The following is a 23576-nucleotide window of genomic DNA, read 5'->3' as shown; positions in this document are numbered from 1 at the left end:
GGCACTTCAGCAAGTACTGGACCAAAGAGGACAGAGAACGGACTACCTACAGTCACAGCTGATGCTGGTCTGTGGGGGAGCGGTCACTTGGTGAAACACTGGAGTGATCAAAGGTGATCATCTTTTTTTTCCCCTGAGACCTCAGGGACCACTTCTCATGGTCTCACAGACCACCTGGACCACAGGTTGGGAACCACTGCTTTAGAAAGAAGCAAAATACTTATGAACTGAGGTGAGAGGGAGACACCTTACTGATGAGCCCACATCATCCAGAGGAGAGTCTCACTTGTTCCTAAACATACATTTCTTCTTTAAACCATAATCCCAGATTTGTGTCCAATTAACATACTTCTGTTGCATTATGGTAGTTGCCAAAAAATTGACTGTTGCATCAGTAACATCTTTCTCCTCTGATCATGCAGTTTTTTCTTGTGTCAGCGTCCAGTATCTATAAATGCTGCTGACATACTTATGGTAAATAATCAAATTCTGGATTAGTTATATGATCAGAATGGATACCCATATGTTACTAATGTGATGTACCACTGTTTCTCAAAATGTGAGTAGCCAGTCAACTTCAGGTGGGTCCCTACTCATTTCAATATTTTATTTTTAATATATTATGCTTGATACTACCATGGTATATGACTGCATTTTGGGAAACGTTACATATCTATACTTTTAACAGGTTACTATGTACATACTTTTAACAGTGATTGTCAATGGGATTTACTCCTGGGTAAGTGCGGTTAGGATGGAAGCCTAGGATTGTTCAAAATGTTTCAGCTTGATGATGTCACCTCCGGTCATGACAGATTCTCAATCTAAAAAGTGGGTCCGGTGCTAAATGTTTAGGAACCACTGTGATGTACAGTTGAAATGCTGAAAATCATTTCTCTTTGGGCAGGTAAAAGGTACTTCAGTCAAATAATATCTATCAGAAAAGTAGTGTCTTGGATCATGCCTTTTTTTAAGAAGTTGAAACAGGCAAAGTACAGGAGTGTCCTAGTATCCGCGGGGATCCATTCTGGACCCCTGAGGATACTGGGGATCCACAGATACTGCAGATGCCTCCCACCCACCCCGATTTTCGAGTAGATTTTCACTCCCCGCACATGCTCCCTGTGCACTCCCCTAGACCATTAGACTATTTTTAAAACTTACTGGGCGCACGTTCTTGCTTAAACAGGTTGCTTTTCAGCCAGCAGGAAGGAAGGAACAGCAGTGAGGTCTTCCTGTTGACCTCACTGGCATTCCCTTTAATCGTTCCAGCTGCAACAGCATATACAAAGCCAATTTTCACCCCAATAACTTTTAAAAATGACTTAACGGGCACGCGGGGGGGAAAGCATCCCCACATCCATGGATACCTTAAACCACAGATACAGGATCCACGGATATGGGCCCCCCAGTACAATATGTATTAAAGCAAGGGTCTCTAAACTTTTCAGTACAAGGGCCACATATTATAGATACTTGCCTATAAGGCAAGGTATTTCTGCCAACAGATCATCTCCTCGTCTTATCTAGGGGTCACTGATGGGTTAGGGCTGCTCAGACATGTCGCTGCAACCTGGAGAATCCCCAGACATGGAGGAGAATGCAGAGCATTAGTAAGTTCTTTCCTTGCTCCCTCCTGGCAATTCCATTACAAAGAAGGGGGAATGTCACATAGTACTGCATAAGTACCTAGTTAATCTATGCAAAAAAAGGGGCAAGACTCGGAATCTCCCCCCACCTTTCAAACAGGTTAAAGGCAATCAGTCTCCAGGGAAACAAGGCTCCAGGGCAAGCTGAGTCAAAGTTAACATTTTCACTCCTTCAGAGAAAAAAGTAAGCCAGGGTTCAACACTTCCATTTAAATCAGCATACCTCATTCTCTTTGGCAGGATCACACCCAACCCTTCTGCACCCTGTTGCATTTTGCAAATGTTTAGCAGAGATCCAGTTTTGTTTTTTAAAACACCAGGATGTAATCCTCATTTCCATCTGAAATAGTCTGAGGCTACAATTCAGTGCATCATTACTTAAGAATAACACCCATGGAGAGCAATGGTCTACTCCTGAGTAAATCAGGTTGCAACTATGTGTAGTTCCGCCTGCTCACACTCATTCCTTGTTGCTTGTCTTTCTGCTGTAAACTGAATTGCACACTCTCAGTTATGTGTTATATGCTGAGCCTCTGGCTTACCACACTAGGCACCTTAAAGAAGGATCTTATTAATGGTTCTACTGGTAAGTTGTTTACAGTGCACTTACTCTGACAGTGTTTGCAAAATAGTTGGGGGGGGGACAAGAGTTTAAAAAGTTGAATAAAAATGTATCTTATACTATAAATTTAGAAACTGTACAGTTCTTAGGTTACAATTACTGGCAGGTTATTTTTCAGAATCTGGTCTTGAGTAAAATTAGACACCCCTAAGTTTAACACCCAACTTATCTGATGCTCATAGAAAATTCCCGGATTTTTGGTTCAAAACCCTGCCCTCAACTTATCTGTGAGACTGACTTATACTCGAGTATCTGCAATGGTATATTTTGAACATTTTTGCAGGCCAAAAAAACAGTTTTATAAATGAATGAATAAAATTTAAATGAATGAATATGTTTTACTTGGGTTTTTTTTTGTAATCAACAAAAGAGAAATGTACCAGTTACAAAGCAACAATGCCATGCTTAATCTGAGAAATGATATACAGGTGGAGTCTGTTTATAAGCAGATTTTACATCTACAGATCTTGCTCAACGCAGGTCCCCCGTACCCACGTTAAGCCAGACTTGACCCCACCTGAACCCTCCGAAGGAGCCCAGAGCTACACTCCAGTCCCCTCCAGAGAGCTTTCTGAAGCCTGCAGAGGCTCTGCCAAAAATCCAGATTTTCAGTATCTGTGGGTTGTTCAGAAAGACATAATAGGAGAAAGCATTTAGACTACACATGCATTACAGTGCCATCTTTCGCCAATATATCAAGGGATCAGTTCTTTTTCCAGGTCTTTATAGAAAACATTATAGAATGTATTAATTACCATTTCTTCCCTCAACAGTTATTGGTTACTTTTTAAATAAGCTGTCTTCCAAGAACTTTTTATGGCTCAGTAATTTACATACAAAACTCTTTATCTTCTGCATGCACAATGATTCTCATACTGTAATGCAACCCTCAATATGCTGCAAGGCGAAATAAGTCTTCAATTACCACTAGTGCAATCATTTACAGAATCATGCCAACTTTTGGCCTTCCATTCATGGATCCAAGTCATACTATGACAAAAGAAAATCTACCTCACAATCGCAAAAAGAGCCAGCCTACAATCTCTGTACTCTTGGATTCATGCCACCATCACAAATTAGACACAACATAATTCAGGTGAATAAAAAGTTAGCACACTACATTTTTTTTAGGCAGCAAAAAGGAAAAATTGTGTTGCAAGCATAATGTTGGACATGTGTATGCTACCTGTAAGAACATAAGAACAGCCCCGCTGGATCAGGCCATAGTTCCATCTAGTCCAGCTTCCTGTGTGTATCATAGTCCAAACTGAACATCTTTCTATACCATTCCCAGCTAATACTGTGAGTCAGCTACCATAATATTCACTTTTACATAGTTTCACTAGTTCATACACTGCAACCTGCACTGTAAATTACATCATAAAGTGCATTCACAGTTCCCAAACTATGCACCATGGCACCCTGGCGAACTCATAGGAGTATCATGGAATAGTTTAAATTTCTGAGGTACAAGCATCTCTCTATATTCACAGATCCTGTACTGGGAGATTAGTTTATCCATGGTTCACAAATCCACCTATCGCACCAATGACTTGCCAGTTTCTGACTGCAGACCTTCTGACACTATACTCCTATGTCTCTGTGCTCTCTACTAAACGCTAATAAGAATCAGGAAGTGTTAACAAGAAGCACGAAGTGCAAAAGAATGCAACACTTATCACAGAGTTCAAAAAGCTTAGTGCTGTGTTCTTTTCAGCCCTCCAACTTGCTTCCTGTTAATTTTTGTAAAGCGCACAAACAGCATAGAGACACAGGAGACAGACAAGAGGACTTTAATCAGAGGCTGATAAATCATTTACACAATGGGGTGATTTATGAATCATTTTTAAATAGGGTTTGCTTTTATCCACCGTTTCTGGTATCCACGGGAGGAGTGGCAACATATCCCCTGCAGACAGGAGGGATGACTGCACTTATTTTGGCCTGAGGTATCGTGAAAAAATTACTGAGACACTAACAGTGCGGTGAGAGAGGTTTGGGAAATTTTGACATATACACCTCAATGGTTGCTTAATATAAGTATTTTTGTTTAAGAAAGACATTATGCAAGTTTAACCTCATTTGCAGTATGTGTTTTTCCCTGCTCTTAATAGCGGTTTTTCTTATTCAGCTGGATTGGTTGGAATTTGTTTATAGCTGTAGACTTCTAAGTTTTATTATTGCATTGTATTTGTTTACATGTTGTAAGCCATCATGGGAGCCTCTTTGAAGACCAAAAGCACAATACAAATGGGTGGATAAATAGAATAATTAAATAAAACATTCTTACCTAATCGTAGCTCTCCAAAGTTGCCACATCCAATTTTTTTTCCAACTCTAAAGTTAGGTCCAACCATTAAGACTCCAGAGTTTGAAGAACTGCTGCCCCGTGGATTGTGACCTGATCGCCCACTAGGCCTTGCCATTCTATCATCTGGTTTGTCCTTGTCTTTCTTTTTGCTATCCATATCAAGTTTACGGTACTCCACTTTGAACTTCTTTTTCCAGTCAAGACAGGCAAACTCAAATGGGAAACATCACTAGGTAAGTGCTCCAGCTAGTTACTCTGAGTTGGCAAGCTGCTGTAGGCAGTCACTGCTTGTGTATTCATCCCATTCGCAGTTTTTTTCCTTGGTGGCAGTTATAGCAAAATATGTTCTCAGTAGGTCTTCTATAAGCACCATTTACCAGTATTTAAAGTGCTTCTGTAATAACAAAAGGAATGTATTAAATAGGCATAGGAAGTGGGACGTTATCTTAGGCAGTACAGGTGTATATCATACATAGCACTGGATGCATGATTAAAGTATTTTATTAACTGGTTTAAACAGACTTATATGAAGTTGTGCATATTCACCCAACAATTTAATGACCTCCATATTAGTATACACCAAAAGGTATACAAATTGAAATATTTGCTAATTCCTAAATAAAATATGCACTTCCCATTCTTGCCAATAACAATTTGCAGGCTCTTCTAAACTTGCAAAGACTGGGCTGCTAACATAACTCTTTTAGTGACATAGCACTGAGATTTTACTTTAAATGAAAATGCCTCCGATCAAGCTATATATTTCGCATACACTTGGATCCTAACTTTCAGTCTCTGAGTTCCACTCAGGAAATTATGCTCTTTCATTCCCCCTTCCCTCTGTTACTGCCCCCCATAAGGAAAGAGAAAGACTCTCAAACTGGATGACATGTAGCATAGTGGGCTGCAGCAAAAAGAGGGGGGTTCAGTAAAAACTGAGCTTCCACTAGTACAACAGCATCTTAGGATGAAAGCCATAACATACCACAACACAACACCACACCACTAGAGCCGCTGGCCCCACCCCCCGTATGCCCATTACCTTTGTTTTTCTGCTTACTGGTGGCGTCAAGCATGTTTTTTCATTTAAAAGTATGCTATAAGCAGGAAAACTTATAGAAAGCTTGCACAGTACAATCCTAATCTTTCCCTCCTCTGGGGTTATTTAAGTTTTTTTCTTAAAGCACACACCAAGCCAAACTACATATTAATATGCAATTTGGTCATAATGACTACAATAGTAAACAGCAGAGAAAATCATACCAATTCCAGTACTAACATTTTCATGAAGATTCCACAGTTCAGTCCCTCCCAGACGCAGAGAATTGTGGCAGGTCACACCCGGACCTCCTTCCACAGCAAATGCTGTTAGTTATAATTCCGATTCCTGGGCATTTATGAACCATGTACAGTTTCTAGTATTTACTTACAAAACTTCTGCCATCTTAGGACAAGTACTTTCCTCAAGAGGACAGGTCTTTCTAAAACCATTTAAAGACAAATATACCACTGAGCATGTGCAAAGTTAAAAGGAAAACAACTATTAATACAGTAACTGGAGTCAGTGATTGCCTAGGATTCAACTTTTCAGTTTAGGGTGTCAATTACCCCACTGACATTGTGCTTTGTGACCTGGGCTAAGATACTAAGGAGCTAATAATTAAAGTGAGCAGAAGAGGTTCCAGCTCTACTCTGGGCTGAGCAGAAGAGGTTCCAGTTCTACTCTGGGCTGAGCAGTTTGTGAAAGATCAACACACATGCAGCTGGCATGCAGCAGCTGGCAAGAGGGAGCAAGTCATGTCAAAAACAGAACTGAATGAATTAACACACTGTGCATATGCTCCACATCACAGAACATCCATGTGCACTACACTACAATGCAGTAAGCTATAACAGTGTATAATTGCATATTTGTAAAAACAGCTTCGCTACAATTTTTTCGACTTCATATACTACATTCTACCAAATTGGTCAAGATGACAAGATCTTGGCTTAGAGGTAGCCCTAAACCTGAGCTATTATAATAGCTGTTTCCATCATGGTTCCTCCTGTGTCTTGCTTTCCTGTTCAGAGGTGCCAGCATGACATCTGTCATCCCCATTTCTATGTCACCCATAAGGCTGCCACTGATTCTCCCCATGTCCTCAATCATCAAGCTGGAGGTTAAAAGGTTCAATTCCTTAATTCCCAATTTGAACCAATCCTCAGAATGGACTCATTTGCTATCTTATGTATCTGTGCAGGAAAAAAAAACATACAGAAACATCTCTGGCAAAAGTTGGAAAAATCCTATGTACCTAAAGAACCTAGGATGGAACATGGGATACTTTCAGCTCTATTTGGACATTTTTTTTAAATTGGGAGCATGCCAGAACATTAGTATAATGCAGGGGTGCTCACACTTTTTTGGCTCGAGAGCTACTTTGAAACCCAGCAAGGCCCGGAGATCTACCGGGGGGAAGGAAGCGTCTGACAGACACCCCCTTTGATGTATGGAGCCCCTGCTGGACCAGGTCAGAGGAGGCCCACCAAGTCTACCTTCCTGTGCCCCACAGTGGCCCACCAGATGCTTCAGGAAGCACACATGTCAGCTAAATATGTCAGTTTCGTCTAGTCACTAGACGAAACTGACATATTAACAGTTTGGAGAGACAGGGCTCCGTGATCTACTCATTTTGCCTCGCGATCTACCGGTAGATCGCGAGCCACCTATTGAGCACCCCTGGTATAATGTATATACCAAATCCCACCTGAGCTAAACTACTACCTGAATAACTAAGCAGTAGGCATTTAAAGAAAGGAAAAAAGAGCTTCAATATCTACAGAAATGAGTCACCAAAATATAATAAGCAAAGCAGGGACTATAAGACTCCACAGAAAGATTTTTTAGTCTTTAGAAACATTACATAATTCATTACTCATATACTTCCCATTTATCTTTCACATTTTTACAATAAATCTACCTAATTTGCTGGCTGTTCATTTTTATTCTCTTTACCCTAAATGCTACAAAGACTTTAAGTTTGTGCTTAAAATTTACAACATATTTCACATTTATATATGGCCCTTTTCCCAAAGAGCTCAGAGCCATTCATGTGGCTACTCATCCTCCTTTTTCATCCCCAGAACAACTGTGAAAGGTAGGTTAGACTGAGAGGTATCTTTTGCTCCAAGTCACCCAGCAAACTATATGGTTAAGCAAACATATTGGTCCAAGGCCAACACTCCAACCCACTACACTCACCTTCTTGTAAATAGTTCAAATAAAAAGACAATTAACAAGAACACTTACATGAGAAAAATTCCAGTAGTCATAGCTTTTTTCCTCCAATCACAATTCACGCTTCACTTTATTTGTAGATGGCATTCTGAGAATAAAAAAATGTATTTAACATTAGTAAGCAGTACAAAATACCATTTTAATAGCCACTCTGAATGCCTACTTGGGAGATAAAGTAGATAAATATACACAAACACACTCACAGGGCGCAGTATTAAGTACTCAAATCTTGGTGCGATAACTTTTTTACTCTCATTCAAAACTATGCCTCTATAAACATGCTCCATCCTCTATAAGCATGCTCCAAACATGTGAGAAGATATTGAGCAGTACACAATTTAACAGCAATTTATTTTTGAAAGGCTATGTGGGACTGTCATACTATAGATTTCCTGAATATCTGAACTCACTTTTATTTTTCCATTGCCTAGTAGTTTAAATGTGAAATGCAAACTACACACAATCCTACAGATAATTCTGTTCTTCCATTCTAGTTCTTTAAGAGCCCAAGCCTAAGGGCTCTAGTGCCAGCAGTAGGCTCATACCACCAGTGCTGAGTGTCGCAAACTGCAAAGCATGGTCACAGCACCCAGAGAGGAGGGAGTGCCAGTGCTGGAACTCAGCAACAGAAGGATGACAACCAGCCTCTGGTAGTAATAGCACCACTAGGTGACGGTGTGGCTTTTCAGGGTAAGGTAAAAAGGCAGGGAGCAGGACAGGGGAGGAACCAGCACAGGAGGGGGGCAGGGCTGGCAGAGGCCTCCTCCACCAGATCCTGTCCCCCACATCGGGCTGCAAAACCCAACATGGGCCTTCTCTCATGTGTGCTGGCAAAACAGCCTATTGCAGGACCTGGGGCTTTCAAAATTATATTTCAGCTATCTGTAATAATCTGGATGAATCAATTTTTAACTACCTGTATCATATTAAAGACATCATCCAACCAACAATATAAAAATATTCATACAAACCTAACAATACAGAATTACAAATATATACAACTCTAAAATGAAATTAACTCCTAATTTATTTCAGTAAACACAAATAAGTCTCTTTGAGAACAAAAAAATGCAAAAAGGCAGAGATTTCCTCTAGCAAAGAGCTATGTAATAAAATGCTGAAATTATATGTTTGTATCAATAGAGATACTGAAGATAACTCATTTAATGTTTCCCAAATGTATTAGACCAAATTTCCAATATTGAAATTTTCATAGTTAACCATTCCAAAACCATCTATTGTCCCCTCAACTGCACAGTTAGCCAAGTTTAATTCAAGTCTTTATTTGAAGATGAACAGCGGCAATTCAAAAGTCTTATAAAATCTAAACACCTCATTCATTCTTTTTATAGCTTTTCCTCTCATCATCAAGAATGCATATTGGTCATTTGTAAAACACAACTGTTACAGGTGAATATAGAAGTAGAATTGCCATGCTGTTTATCACCACGCGTTTTTACTTTTGTATTTCAAATGGACTTTTTTTGATCCACAAGAATGGATATCAAACCAAGAATGAAACAAATGCCATGAAACACACACACACAATTAGAGGTATGTGTACTAAGGAACCATTGCCAAACACACTATATCATCATTATCTAATGCAGGAACTTATTGCATGTACATGCAATGAAATAGGCAATTAAAAACACTCATCTATAGACCTACAGGTTATATGCCAGGGATGTCAAACAAGCTCCAGGGGCTGGATGCAGTCCACTGAAGCTTTTTATCTGGCCCTCAAGCTCTCAGCTGTTGAGTTTTGCTGAGGTGACACTGCTAAAAGGGCAGTCTGATAATTGAGCTCTTCCATATCTTGAAATATGATCAAAATTTGCATATTTTCTGTCATTTGAGGCTAATTCCTAAGTGAGAAAAAAATAGTTATTTCTGGTATTGACTTGTTTAATGACATCACTACCTGCCTAATGAACCTTCAGCCCTCAGCAGGCATCATGAATGCTATTCATCCCACTGTATGAAATGGGTTTGTGACGCCAGTTATAAGCCATTTCCTACATTAGTGATATCCATCACATAACTGTCATGACCACTACATCACTGATGAATGTCTGCCATGTGTGAAATGACCTACATGGTCCTTCAAATTGTAGTTTTCACCTCCAATCAAGGCGCTTGCTGTGTACAAGAATTGGGGAACCTAGGGATCCACATCAAAAGATGCATCCAGTCAATTCAATGGGACAAAGGGAACATACGGATGCATCTGCCCATCTGAATCTATTAGCCCAATCTTATATTTCCCCAGTGCCCAGCAGCATAGCACTGTATAGCAGTGGTACTCAAACTTTTCCGGCCAGTGGCTCCATTGATCCCCGTGGCTGTTGGCCATGACTCCCCATTGTGTTCCTGAGGTCTGGAAGTGACATCATTAAACAGGAAGTGGTCAGAAATACTAACTATATTAAACATATTAAATATAATATTATAATAATTATAATATTATATTTATTATAATATAATATTAAGTATATATTAACTATATCAATAATTATATTAATAACTGCCTGGTGCGAAGGTTGCGGACATCACTTCTCGTCTAGACAGGCTGGTAGACAGTGCTGGGGGAGAGGTAGCGGCTGTGGTGCATGTCGGCACCAACGACGTGGGCAAGTGTAGCTGGGAGGTCCTGGAGGCCAAATTTAGGCTTTTAGGCAGGAAGCTGAAAGCCAGGACCTCAAAGGTAGCGTTCTCTGAAGTGCTACCTGTTCCACGCGCAGGGCCAGCTAGGCAGGCAGAGATCAGGGGTCTCAATGCGTGGATGAGACGGTGGTGTAGGGAGGAGGGGTTTAGATTCGTTAGGCACTGGGGAATGTTTTGGGACAAGCGGGGCCTGTACAAGAGGGACAGGCTCCATTTGAACCAGAATGGAACCAGACTGCTGGCGCATAACATTAAAAAGGTGGCAGAGCAGCTTTTAAACTGATCCCTGGGGGAAGGCCGACAGGAGCCGAGGGGCATCCGGTTCGGGACTCCTCATCCCTATGGGATGAGGATGGGGAGGTTAGAGAACAACAAGACAAAGGCAGGGTAGGAGAAGAAATTGGGAAAGGTAGGGTGATGGGATGTGATAGACGGTTTGGCACAATGAGAGGATGCGGGGACAAAGGAGCGAATAAGCAGCCCATCCTGGGGCACTCCGTGTATAAATGCTTTTATGCGAATGCCCGAAGTCTACGAGCAAAGGTGGGAGAACTGGAATGTCTGGTGACAAGGGAAAATATTGACATAGTGGGCATAACGGAAACCTGGTGGAATACGGAGAATCAGTGGGATACCGCAATCCCGGGCTATAAACTCTACAGGAGGGACAGGCAGGGGCGTGTTGGAGGTGGGGTGGCCCTTTATGTTAAGGAAGGGATAGAATCCAGCAAAGTAGAGATTGAAGGTGGGTCCGACTCCACCGTAGAATCTCTGTGGGTTAAATTACCAGGCTTGTGCAGCAATGTAATACTGGGGGCGTGCTATCGTCCTCCAGACCAGAAATCTGATGGGGACCTTGAAATGAGGAAACAGATCAGGGAGGTGACAAGGAAGGACAGGGTTGTAATCATGGGGGACTTCAATTATCCTCATATTGACTGGGTCAATTTGTGTTCTGGTCACGATAAGGAAACCGGATTTCTTGACGTGCTAAATGACTGTGGCTTAGATCAGCTAGTCACGGAGCCCACCAGAGGACAGGTGACTCTGGATTTAATTTTGTGCGGTACGCAGGACCTGGTTAGAGATGTAAACGTTACTGAGCCATTGGGGAACAGTGATCATGCTGCGATCCGTTTTGACGTGCACGTTGGGGGAAGAATACCAGGCAAATCTCTAACAAAAACCCTTGACTTCCGACGGGCGGACTTCCCTCAAATGAGGAGGCTGGTTAGAAGGAGGTTGAAAGGGAGGGTAAAAAGAGTCCAGTCTCTCCAGAGTGCATGGAGGCTGCTTAAAACAACAGTAATAGAGGCCCAGCAGAGGTGTATACCGCAGAGAAAGAAGGGTTCCACTAAATCGAGGAGAGTGCCCGCATGGCTAACCAGCCAAGTTAGAGAGGCTGTGAAGGGCAAGGAAGCTTCCTTCCGTAAATGGAAGTCTTGCCCTAATGAAGAGAATAAAAAGGAACATAAACTGTGGCAAAAGAAATGTAAGAAGGTGATAGGGGAGGCCAAGCGAGACTATGAGGAACGCATGGCCAGCAACATTAAGGGGAATAATAAAAGCTTCTTCAAATATGTTAGAAGCAGGAAACCCGCCAGAGAAGCGGTTGGCCCTCTGGATGGTGAGGGAGGGAAAGGGGAGATAAAAGGAGACTTAGAGATGGCAGAGAAATTAAATGAGTTCTTTGCATCTGTCTTCACGGCAGAAGACCTCGGGCAGATACCGCTGCCCGAACGGCCCCTCCTAACCGAGGAGTTAAGTCAGATAGAGGTTAAAAGAGAAGATGTTTCAGACCTCATTGATAAATTAAAGATCAATAAGTCACCGGGCCCTGATGGCATACACCCAAGGGTTATTAAGAAACTGAAGAATGAAGTTGCAGATCTCTTGACTAAGGTATGCAACTTGTCCCTCAAAACGGCCACGGTGCCAGAAGATTGGAGGATAGCAAATGTCACGCCTATTTTTAAAAAGGGAAAGAGGGGGGACCCGGGAAACTATAGGCTGGTCAGCCTAACATCCATACCGGGTAAGATGGTGGAATGCCTCATCAAAGATAGGATCTCAAAACACATAGACGAACAGGCCTTGCTGAGGGAGAGTCAGCATGGCTTCTGTAAGGGTAAGTCTTGCCTCACGAACCTTTTAGAATTCTTTGAAAAGGTCAACAGGCATGTGGATGCGGGAGAACCCGTGGACATTATATATCTGGACTTTCAGAAGGCGTTTGACATGGTCCCTCACCAAAGGCTACTGAAAAAACTCCACAGTCAGGGAATTAGAGGACAGGTCCTCTCGTGGATTGAGAACTGGTTGGAGGCCAGGAAGCAGAGAGTGGGTGTCAATGGGCAATTTTCACAATGGAGAGAGGTGAAAAGCGGTGTGCCCCAAGGATCTGTCCTGGGACCGGTGCTTTTCAACCTCTTCATAAATGACCTGGAGACAGGGTTGAGCAGTGAAGTGGCTAAGTTTGCAGACGACACCAAACTTTTCCGAGTGGTAAAGACCAGAAGTGATTGTGAAGAGCTCCAGAAGGATCTCTCCAGACTGGCAGAATGGGCAGCAAAATGGCAGATGCACTTCAATGTCAGTAAGTGTAAAGTCATGCACATTGGGGCAAAAAATCAAAACTTTAGATATAGGCTGATGGGTTCTGAGCTGTCTGTGACAGATCAGGAGAGAGATCTTGGGGTGGTGGTGGACAGGTCGATGAAAGTGTCGACCCAATGTGCGGTGGCAGTGAAGAAGGCCAATTCTATGCTTGGGATCATTAGGAAGGGTATTGAGAACAAAACGGCTAGTATTATAATGCCGTTGTACAAATCGATGGTAAGGCCACACCTGGAGTATTGTGTCCAGTTCTGGTCGCCGCATCTCAAAAAAGACATAGTGGAAATGGAAAAGGTGCAAAAGAGAGCGACTAAGATGATTACGGGGCTGGGGCACCTTCCTTATGAGGAAAGGCTACGGCGTTTGGGCCTCTTCAGCCTAGAAAAGAGACGCTTGAGGGGGGACATGATTGAGACATACAAAATTATGCAGGGGATGGACAGAGTGGATAGGGAGATGCTCTTTACACTCTCACATAATACCAGAACCAGGGGACATCCACTAAAATTGAGTGTTGGGCGGGTTAGGACAGACAAAAGAAAATATTTCTTTACTCAGCGCGTGGTCGGTCTGTGGAACTCCTTGCCACAGGATGTGGTGCTGTCGTCTAGCCTAGACGCCTTTAAAAGGGGATTGGACGAGTTTCTGGAGGAAAAATCCATTATGGGGTACAAGCCATGATGTGTATGCGCAACCTCCTGATTTTAGGAATGGGTTAAGTCAGAATGCCAGATGTAGGGGAGAGCACCAGGATGAGGTCTCTTGTTATCTGGTGTGCTCCCTGGGGCATTTGGTGGGCCGCTGTGAGATACAGGAAGCTGGACTAGATGGGCCTATGGCCTGATCCAGTGGGGCTGTTCTTATGTTCTTATGTTCTTATGTTAATAAGTATCAGTATCCGTAAGACCTTTATTGGCATAAAATACAGAGAAAGAACAAAACAAAACAAAAATATACAAAGACAACACAACATAGACATCAGTCTTTTCCTCACATACTGCCCAGAGTTCCAGAGCTCTGCCTGGCAATTACCCCAGATAAAAAGGAAGCAACCCTATCAAGGGTCTCAGAGTCAGGTGTGGAAAGGAGAGACTGAAGCATGATTGAGTCCTCCCAGCCCTGCATCCTAGTTAGCAAAGGGCCTAGATATTTCTTGCGTGAAACGTCATGAAGTGGGCAGTAGAAAAGGGTATGTGTTATGGTCTCAATACAATCCTTACCACACTTGCATTTCCTCTCCGAGTAGGGAATACCACTGAACCTGCCCAATAACACGGCCAATGGAAGAGCATTACATCTTGCAAGTGTGAATGCTCTCTGAGCCCGTGGGTACACCAGGTGATAAAAGAAGGAGGCTTTTTCCCCAAAACTGACTGGAACATGGAGATAGAGTGGAGAGCATGTGGTTCTGGTGGCACTAAACAGTTCGTTATTCAATATCAATAATTCTTTCTTTGACGATTCTGTAAGCAGCATCACAGCCAATCATGCCTAGCTCTGCAGTGTTCAGCCCTATTGACTTGAGTTTGGCTAGAAGATCAGTGATCTCTAATGGCAGGACTGAATACGACAATAATTGGTGCATTAGACCAGAGGAAGTAGGGTTAAATAAAATCCTAAACCAAAATTTCAGTAATCTTAGCCAAGCAGTTGTCTTTAGCCGAATTAATCCCACCTCGAGACACAGAACCGAGTAGGGAACGCACCTGTGTAAACCCAAAATCTTCCTCAAAAAGGAGGCTTGAATGCGTTCTAAAGGTTGGTTAATAGCCTTATACCAGACGGGAGAGCCATAAAGAACCAGTGAAAGAACCTTCACCTTAAAAGCCTCCAGAGCGGCTGGAAAATAACCATTGTCGCAGGTAAAAAAGAAACGGGAAATAGCTGAGTTTGGATGCGTTCTGCACTGCCTTACGATGAAAAGCCCAAGTGAGCCTGTAATGGAAGTTGATTCCCAGGTACTTGAAATGCTTAACCTGCTCCGTTTTATTGCCATTACAAGACCATTTAAAAGCCTTCCATCTGTTGGCAAATATCATTATCTTAGATTTAGCATAATTGATTTGCAATTTGTTGGACAAAAGATACTCTTCAGTGCGATTCAGCAGATGTTTTAGGCCAATCCTAGTATGGGATATCAGTACTGCATCATCCGCATACAGAAGTAGCAGCACTTGACTTGCGCCAAGCTTCGGACAATGGCTATCTACTTCCTTCAGGGATGGGGCAAGATCGTTTAGAAACAGATTGAAAAGCATGGGGGCCAAGACATAGCCCTGTTTGACCCCTTTGTTAGTAGCAATGGAATGAGTTATATTCCCACTCCAGGAGCGTCTAACCCTGCATGAAGTATTTAGATGGAGGGACCTAATCAGCAGCAACAATCTTTTATCAATCCCCATGTTTTCCAACTTGGACCAAAGAAGCTCCCTATCCACAGAATCAAAGGCACCTTTCAGATCAAGGAATTATATTAATCATATCTAATTAAATGCAGATCTTAAATATATATTATTAATACACAGCAATATATATGCTTTATAAATGATCAGCTGCTGGTCACTGTTGGAGACAGGATGCTGGAGTAGGTAGATTTTGTCTGGTCCAGGAGGACTCATTTTTTTAAACTTTGTAAGCATACCAATAGAATTGTTTTATCAAATGAACTTTGGGAATAACCTGTCTGACCAACATTACACACACACAACCCTGTGGACCCCAATCCAACTAGTCATTTCTCCCATTCTCCTTGGATAGGATTGAACCCTTTATTAATTTAATGAAATTAAATTTTTCCAGCAGCTGGTGGAGAAAACAAAAATAGACCCTGAAAATATATCAGAGCTGATAAGGGTTTGGTTAGGAAGCTGATTTGTCTCCTGTACTAGGAGATGCACACCTCAAGCCTATGCATGTCTACTCAGAAGTAAGTCCTATTAGAGTCAATGGGGCTTACTCCCAGGGAAGTGTGGATAGGATTGGGCTGGCAATTACTTCATCAATGGCTGATAAGTATTCCCTTCAAATAGCAAGATTCATCACTTTAAAAATGTAGCCTTTCCTCTTCAGTCAAACAACAAGATTAATAAATCACTTTAAAAACAGTACCCTTTTTCTGCTCCTGGCCAAGCAAAGTGTGTGCTTGTCTCTCCCCTCCGCCTTTGCCAACTGCATGGAAGCAACTTTAAGAGTCCTGATGACTAGTAAAATAGGAAGCGTTTTATTTGGGGACAGGGAGGAAAGCGGGAAGGTTTGGATATCGAAAGGGGGGAGTGGAAGAGGGAGGGGGTTGAAAAGAGAGATTTCACTTTGATGAGAAGCGATCCCCGGCTGGGAACTAGGGACCAACCAGACAAGGATCAAGGAGGGTTTATTTCTGACGGTCAGCAAGGGCAAGGACTGCAAAGTAAGCATACTCGGTACTTGCCAGATGGGGGTTGGAGTCAAGGAGCTTTGGAAACAACATGCAGCGAACACAGAAGGCGGCAGCCTCGGAGTGGAGGGAGAAGAGGGTGGGGTGTTTCTTCTGCTTTCATCTACCGTTTCTTCTGCTTTAAAAAAAGCGCAGAAGATGGGCAGAAGATGGCCTCGCATTCTGCCCAGGGGTGTGACTGTATCACTGCGAGGGGACATCCCGTGCCTCCCCTTTGAGTTCCTGGTGCCTCCCTAAAGAGCCGCGCCTCACAGTTTGAATAACACTGCTGTATAGGATTTGGCCATAATACAAGTAAAAACATATTAGATAAGTTAAAATATATTTTAACATGAATCTAGACTTTCAGATCCCTTGTAAGGTGGGGAACATATTCAAGTAAAGATATATATGCTATCCACTTTACAAGGGACCTGAAAGTCTAGATTCATATTAAACCCTTGCACACCAGAACTAGTCACGTTTGCATTGAAACAATAGGAAAGTTAAAAACTGATGAGTTTTAGAAATCTATGTTTAAATCTGGATGTCTTTATAAAAAAAAAAATTACATCCACAGAGTACATTAGATCATAGTATAATACTGGGCAAGCTTAAAGATTTACATGGGATTTACAGATTCAAATATCTCAGCCAAGGTAATCATTATTTCACAATTATTAATCTCACTCTTTACTTCTTGGCCACCAGTTCTTAAACAGGAGCTCCCCCATATCTGCGGGAGATGCATTCCAGTCCGTCCATCTCCCCCCCCCCTGCAGATACAGGAACCACAGATATGGGGAAACCCTATCTCCACAGCCCCACACCCATTAACTTTGTTTTTATTATCACTAGCATCAAGTTTGGACACTTCTTGCTTTTACTAGTCGCTGTAAGCATGAAGCTTATGGAGTTTGTAAGTTTCATTCTTTTAGTGACTAATAAAAGCAGGAAACATTCAATGCCAGAGCTGTGTCTTCAGCGCCAGTGCTGTCCCATCATAGAACTGGGCTCTTAGATATTAAGTGACATTAAATACTACTGTGTTGCCATCTTCATACAGTTTTTTCACAAATTAGACCAGGGTGCCCAAACACCGGCCTGGGGGCCACTTGCAGCCCTCGGGGGCTCCCAATCCAACCCTCAGGGAGCCCCCAGTCTCCAATGAGCCTCTGGCCCTCCGGAAACTTCCTGGAGCCCATGCTGGCCCAACTGCTCTCTGCATGAGGGCAACTGTTCGACCTCTCACTCGAGCTGTGGGACGAGGGCCCTCTCCACTACTTGCTGTTTCACATCTGTGATGCAAGCAATGGCAGCAAAGGAAAGGTCCGCCTTGTTTGGTGCAAGGTCTTTTATAGTCCTTGAGCTACTGCAAGACCTTGATTCATTCATACAAGTTCCATCTCTAATAAATTCATTTATGTAAATTTATTCAAATTTTAAATGTAAATTAATTCATTTTTCCCCAGCCCTCAACAAAGTGTCAGAGAGTTGATATGGCCTTCCTGTCAAAATGTTTGGACACCCCTGGATTAGACCAACAAGAAATTTAGTCCTCTTCCCAAATAAACAGGTCATTTACTTGTACTTTATGATGAATCATTTCTGCACTTGTTCTGTATAAGCTCTGACCCCTTGTCTCAATTTCAAGCAGTGTATGATAAATGGGATACTTTTTTCCTCTCCAGAGTAAGCAATTACCTGTCCAAAATTAGCATAAGCCTTTAAAAACCATAAGCAGGATTTTATTATGTGGTGGTTCTTCACACTATACTTCTTCATTTAAAATTTTATGAAGTTCTTTTTTAAAAAATACTAATATACAGATAGATTAGACAATGTTGTTATGACCAGCAACTCATGTAAAACTCACGCAAACTCACCTATAAGTCAATCCCACAGATAAGTCGAGAGCAATTTTGAGCCAAAAATCATTAAATTTTCTACAACCCTCGGATAAGTCAGGGGTTAAACTTAGGGGGGTGTCTGACTATAGTTTTGTCTGATTTTACCCGAGGCCAGCGAAGTGTAGGGGGGCCTTCGCTCAGCTTCGGCTGGTGCGCCAGCTGCGGCCGTACTTGGATCGTGCAGACCTGGCCACGGTGATCCATGCCACGGTGACATCGAGGTTAGATTATTGTAACGCGCTTTATGTGGGACTGCCCCTGAAGATGGTTCGGAAACTGCAATTAGTGCAGAATGCGGCGGCCCGTGTGGTCACTGGAGCTAGGCGGTTTGACTCTGTCAGCCTGCTTCTCCGGGGGCTGCATTGGCTGCCCATTCATTTCCGGGCCCAATTCAAGGTGCTGGTTTTGACCTTTAAAGCCCTATACTGCTCTGGGCCAGGGTATCTCAGAGATTGCCTACTTCCGTACAATCCGGCTCGTCCTCTTAGGTCATCAGAGAAGGCCTTTTTACAAGTGCCGCCGCCGCCTAAGGAGGTACGTGGGGCGGCAGCAAGAAATAGGGCCTTCTCAGTAGTGGCTGCAGGCTGCAGTCCTCTCCACACTTTCCTGGGAGGAAGCCTCACTGACTACTTGTGAGTAGACCTGCATAGGAGGGGGCTGAGGCTGCAGCCCTCCACACCTTCCTGGGAGGAAGTCCCACTGACTACAGCGGGGCTTACTTGTGAGTAGACCTGCACAGGAGGAGGCTGAGGCTACAGCCCTCCACACCTTCCTGGGAGTAGCCCAGGGACTACATCAGGGCTTACTCTGGAACAGACCTGCGTGGGCTCCCACTCACCCGTCCTTGCGCTTAGCCTTGAGCAGGCTTCAAGGCTGCCATCCCAGGCACCCTTTCCTGGGAGTAAGCTTCATCCTCTGTAATGGGGCTTACAACTGAGTAGACACACATAGGAGCAGGTGCCAAGGCTGCCATCCCAGGCACCCTTTCCTGGGAGCAAGCTTCATCCACTGTAATGGGGCTTACTACTGAGTAGACACACAGGATGTCTCCTCTGCTGTGGAGAAAAGCCTCTCCTTGCACTGAGTGGGGACCTGCTCAAGGAAAGGCGGGCTGCAAGGGCTTGCAATGGCTGAGGAGGAAGGCAGCTCAGGATTGGCTAGTGCTCAACCAGTGAAGGGCCCTGAGCCATTCCAACAGAAAAAGCCAGAAGCCTGCTGGATGCTGATTGGCTGAGCCTGCTGGAGAGTTGGGGAAGGGAAAAACGGGGACCTTAAGCCTGCAGAGGGGGCAAAATTGAAAAGGGAAACCAAAGCGGGGCAGGTGGGGGTGAAGGGAGAGGAGGGCAGTGAGCTCAGGGGGCGGAGGGAAGCAGCCTGCCCTCCCAACACAGGTGCCTCCTGTCACACACTTTGCCACTTTCACCTGGAGGAGCCGCAGCAGACAGCTGAAAGAGCCACATGCAGCTCTAGAGCTGCAGGTTGCCGACCCCTGGCCTAGGGCATGACAAGTTCTGGGCACTAAGTCACCACAGTCATGACACCTGGTATTTTGGCCATTCCAAGAGGTATAGTGAGTTCGTCACTTCAGGCAGTAGACTCTTGAGAAGGCAAGTTACCCCACTGCCTATGCTGCAGTATGCCTCTTACCATCACTGGGCTGTCCATACAAAGCACTGATTGTGCAAACCTCCACCTCCCCATTCCTGCAGTTGCAGTTCAGTTCCTTGTAGCTTGGAGAGCACCACTTCACACCCACAGCACAAGCACACTGCCTTCAGATACAGTGCGTATGTGGAGTCAGTAGCTGCCTTCAGATACAATAATGGATACAGCACACAAAGTTTGCTACTACAGTGATGCCTCGCAAGACGAAATTAATTCGTTCCGCGAGTCGTTTCGTATTGCGAAAATTTCGTCTTGCGAGGCATCACTGCAAACTGCAAACAAACAAAAAAAAGGCAAAAAAATTCGTCTTGCGAAGCATGGCCATAGAAAAATTCGTCTTTCGAGTCACCAAAAAAAATCGCAAAACGCTTTCGTCTTGCAAGTTTTTCGTTGCGCGAGGCATTTGTCTTGCGAGGCACCACTGTAAACGCTTTTCTTATGGTGCTTGATGTCTCTCCAGTCCTAGAGAATGAGCATCACATGTATCCCAACCATTCTCTCTGCAGTTCCTTCTTATCTGGCTTTAGGACATGCCCTCTCTGTAGTTCTGCCCATGTTACTGCCCACCTACCAAAGCTATGCCCAGAGTAGAGTACAGAGTACCATTTCACTTCTTGGTTCCAGCTCTTTCGCACTCCTTCTGTCTAACAAAAGGGTTGGCCGGATTGTCATGGTGGTGAAAGTAAATCTCAAGAGACAATCTATCCCTGTTCACTTTGCAGCAGTCCCTTCCTGAGTTGTCCATCTTGTCCACTGGCAGCTCCTATCTCTTCTCCCTCATCTCAGTTGATGTCCATATTGTTCAAAAAATGGATGGGTGGGTAGCTTTCGGATTTACTGGTGGTGGTGGTCTGACTTCTGCATCCTAAAATCAGTAGTTAAAGAGTTAGATGCAGGTATGCTTTTTAACTTCCAGGAGTTCATGCATACCTGCCAGACACCCCAGTGCTTCATTGGGCATGTCAGCACGAATAAGCAGCAAAAGTCAAGAACAGAAGCATTTTACATTGGAGACTGTGATTGGAAGGGAGGCTTCTCTTATCTCAGCAGCAGTCATTTCCATCGAGTTGCTAATCTCTGAAATTTACTACTGAAAGCCCAGTCTGAGACAATAGCAAGTTTCTCAGTTGGAGAAAGGACAGCGATCCAGACAGACATATATGAGAGAGAGAAGTATGCCAAAATTGCAGGCTTTCCATTTTATCTCTGTGCCCTCAACCCTCAATTTTGTAGAGCCCTGCCCTGCCACAAGCTTCTGAACATTCTAACTTGGGCCACACACACACACACACGCACTATATCGTTAACACCCTTGACATCCTTTCCTGTTCACACAGTGTAGAGTTGGGGGGAAAAAGGAATAGAAGGAGTAAATTTAAAGCTTACTCCTTAATTGCATATTAATGTGACTGCTCAGGGGAGCAAATCAGATCTCTCTTCCACTCCCCAAGGTACCTCTGTGCACCACAGATCAATGGCTATTTACACAAGGGGAGTAAGTAAAGAAGAATTCTGAGATATTCCTATAGCACCTTGTTAAAAGCAATCCTCTTGAGGAAAACAGGATTATGATCCTCAATTCTTAAAAAGTACATTAACAAGACAGAAGCAAACACAAACATTACAGAAGTAAAGCATGAGGATTGCTTTTGTTCACACAAATACAGCTTTCTCAGACAATGAGAAGTTATAAACTGCATTTTAGTCATTTTTCCTCATCACTTTCATCAAGACTGTAACTGCACTTTCTTTTCACAAGTCTCACCCACTAGGAAGCACTTTGAACTATTGTGAAATATATCAAGGCTAGTAAAATGGGATGGCTAAACACCCCTGCAGCCATGTAGACCTAAGGAATATGTTCACTAATTGCCCCAGCAGCCCTGAGGTTTCTCTACATTGGTTTGACACTTCCGCACAATAGTATACCTTCTGGCTAGCACTTCCACCAACGGGAGCTTCCACCACTAATGGAAGGAGCATTTTGCTCATGAATGGAGTCCTTGCGCTTGCACTTGTATCCTTTCCATGAATGGAAATACTCTTTTTGTTGAAAGTTTGTTTGCAGAGGAAGTTCCTAACAGCAAAAGCACTAGTCAGGATGCCAATTTTGTATGCTCTCCCCCTTTTGTAGTCATGCAGGTGCAAAACTTTCTGACCAAAATGCTAAGGGTGATCTTGACTTGGAGAAAAATCAGGAAGAGATCAAAGGAGAAAAGGTGCTGTAGTAATGCTTGGTCCTTGCCCATACTAGGTAAGTTTTTAAATACACAAAATTTTTCGATACACAAAATGACTGCACCTCAGAAACCCACCTGAGGGAAGCCACTAGTGTACTTATTCCTACATGGCACACAGGATATAAGTGCCACTGAACCACTGGGGAAACAGTAATCATAGAACTATTTGGTCAAAATACATGCAATTGGAAAGTTACCAAGGAGATCCAAGACAGACATTTTAGATTGCCAAAAAAAGGGGGGGCAGCTTCTCAGAAGTGAGGGGACTTGTAAAAATGAAGCTAAGAGGGAAAGTCAAGAGGGCTCAACTCTTCCCCAAGTGCATGGAACTCATTTAAAACCATAATAATGGAAAAGCAACAAGAATGCACACTACTAAGCTGGATAGTTACTATCAAGTCCAGGAGGTGTCCAGCACACTCACAAGTGGCATTAAAGAAGTTATAATAGTTAAGTCCACTTCTTAAAAAATTAAAGCCTATCCCAAATGAGGAGTACAAAAACAAACACAGTCTTTGGTAAAAGAAATGTAAGCAGACAGTAATGGGCACCAAAAACAAATAGGCAGAGCGCAGCGAAGAATAGCAAGGCAAACAATGAACACATATTCAAATACAACAAAAGCGGCAAACCTGCCAGGGATGTGGTTGAACAATTACATAATGAGGAAATAAAATGGAATCTTAAAGGATCATAGAAGTTGAATGAATTATTTGATTCCATCTTCACTACAGAAAACAAAGGGCAGGTACCTATGCCTAAACTGATCTTCTCAGGGATAGAGTCTGATGAAACTAAGTCAAATAGAACTGAGAAGGGATAAGATAGAGTATATTCACAAATTAAACATTAACAAATTAGTGGGTTCAGATGGCATCTTCCCAAGAATTCTTAAAGAACTCAAATGTGAAATTGTGGATCCTTTCACAAAACTGTGTAAGCCGTCTATAAATCAGTGTCCATACCAGAGAACTGGAAGTTAACCAACACCATATTTAAGAAAGTATTCAAAAGAGATCCAGGAAAATACAGACTGGTCAGTTTAAAAACTGTTTAAGTTAAATTAGTGGAAAGCACAATTATAAAGATAAAACTATGAAGCATTTTAAAGAATGAGTCTCGTTGAAAGAGAATCTGCAAAAGACTTTCTGCAAAACTCCTGCCTCATTAACCTTCCAGTTCTCTGAGAATGTCAACAAGCATG

The 23576-nt window shown here is 43.0% G+C and overlaps 1 protein-coding gene across 4 annotated transcripts in view; it reads right to left on the bottom strand.

Moving 5' to 3' along the window:
- The window catches only part of CSNK1G3 (casein kinase 1 gamma 3), an 83982-nt gene that overhangs the window by 51790 nt on the left and 8616 nt on the right, over positions 1–23576 (bottom strand). For 3 of the 4 annotated variants that reach the window (XM_066614011.1, XM_066614014.1, XM_066614013.1), the window contains exons 2-3: positions 7875–7950; positions 4562–4976 (exon numbers count right to left, since the gene is read on the bottom strand). In XM_066614011.1, the coding sequence (XP_066470108.1) occupies positions 4562–4739 (178 nt within the window). In that variant the 5' untranslated portion in view covers positions 4740–4976; positions 7875–7950. The remainder of the gene's footprint in view (positions 1–4561; positions 4977–7874; positions 7951–23576) is intronic. The other variant, XM_066614012.1, reaches the window with a different exon arrangement.

Source organism: Tiliqua scincoides, chromosome 2, assembly GCF_035046505.1.
Source record: "Tiliqua scincoides isolate rTilSci1 chromosome 2, rTilSci1.hap2, whole genome shotgun sequence".
In the NCBI taxonomy this organism is placed as follows: Eukaryota; Metazoa; Chordata; class Lepidosauria; order Squamata; family Scincidae; genus Tiliqua; species Tiliqua scincoides.
This window is presented reverse-complemented; position numbering and strand designations above follow the sequence as displayed.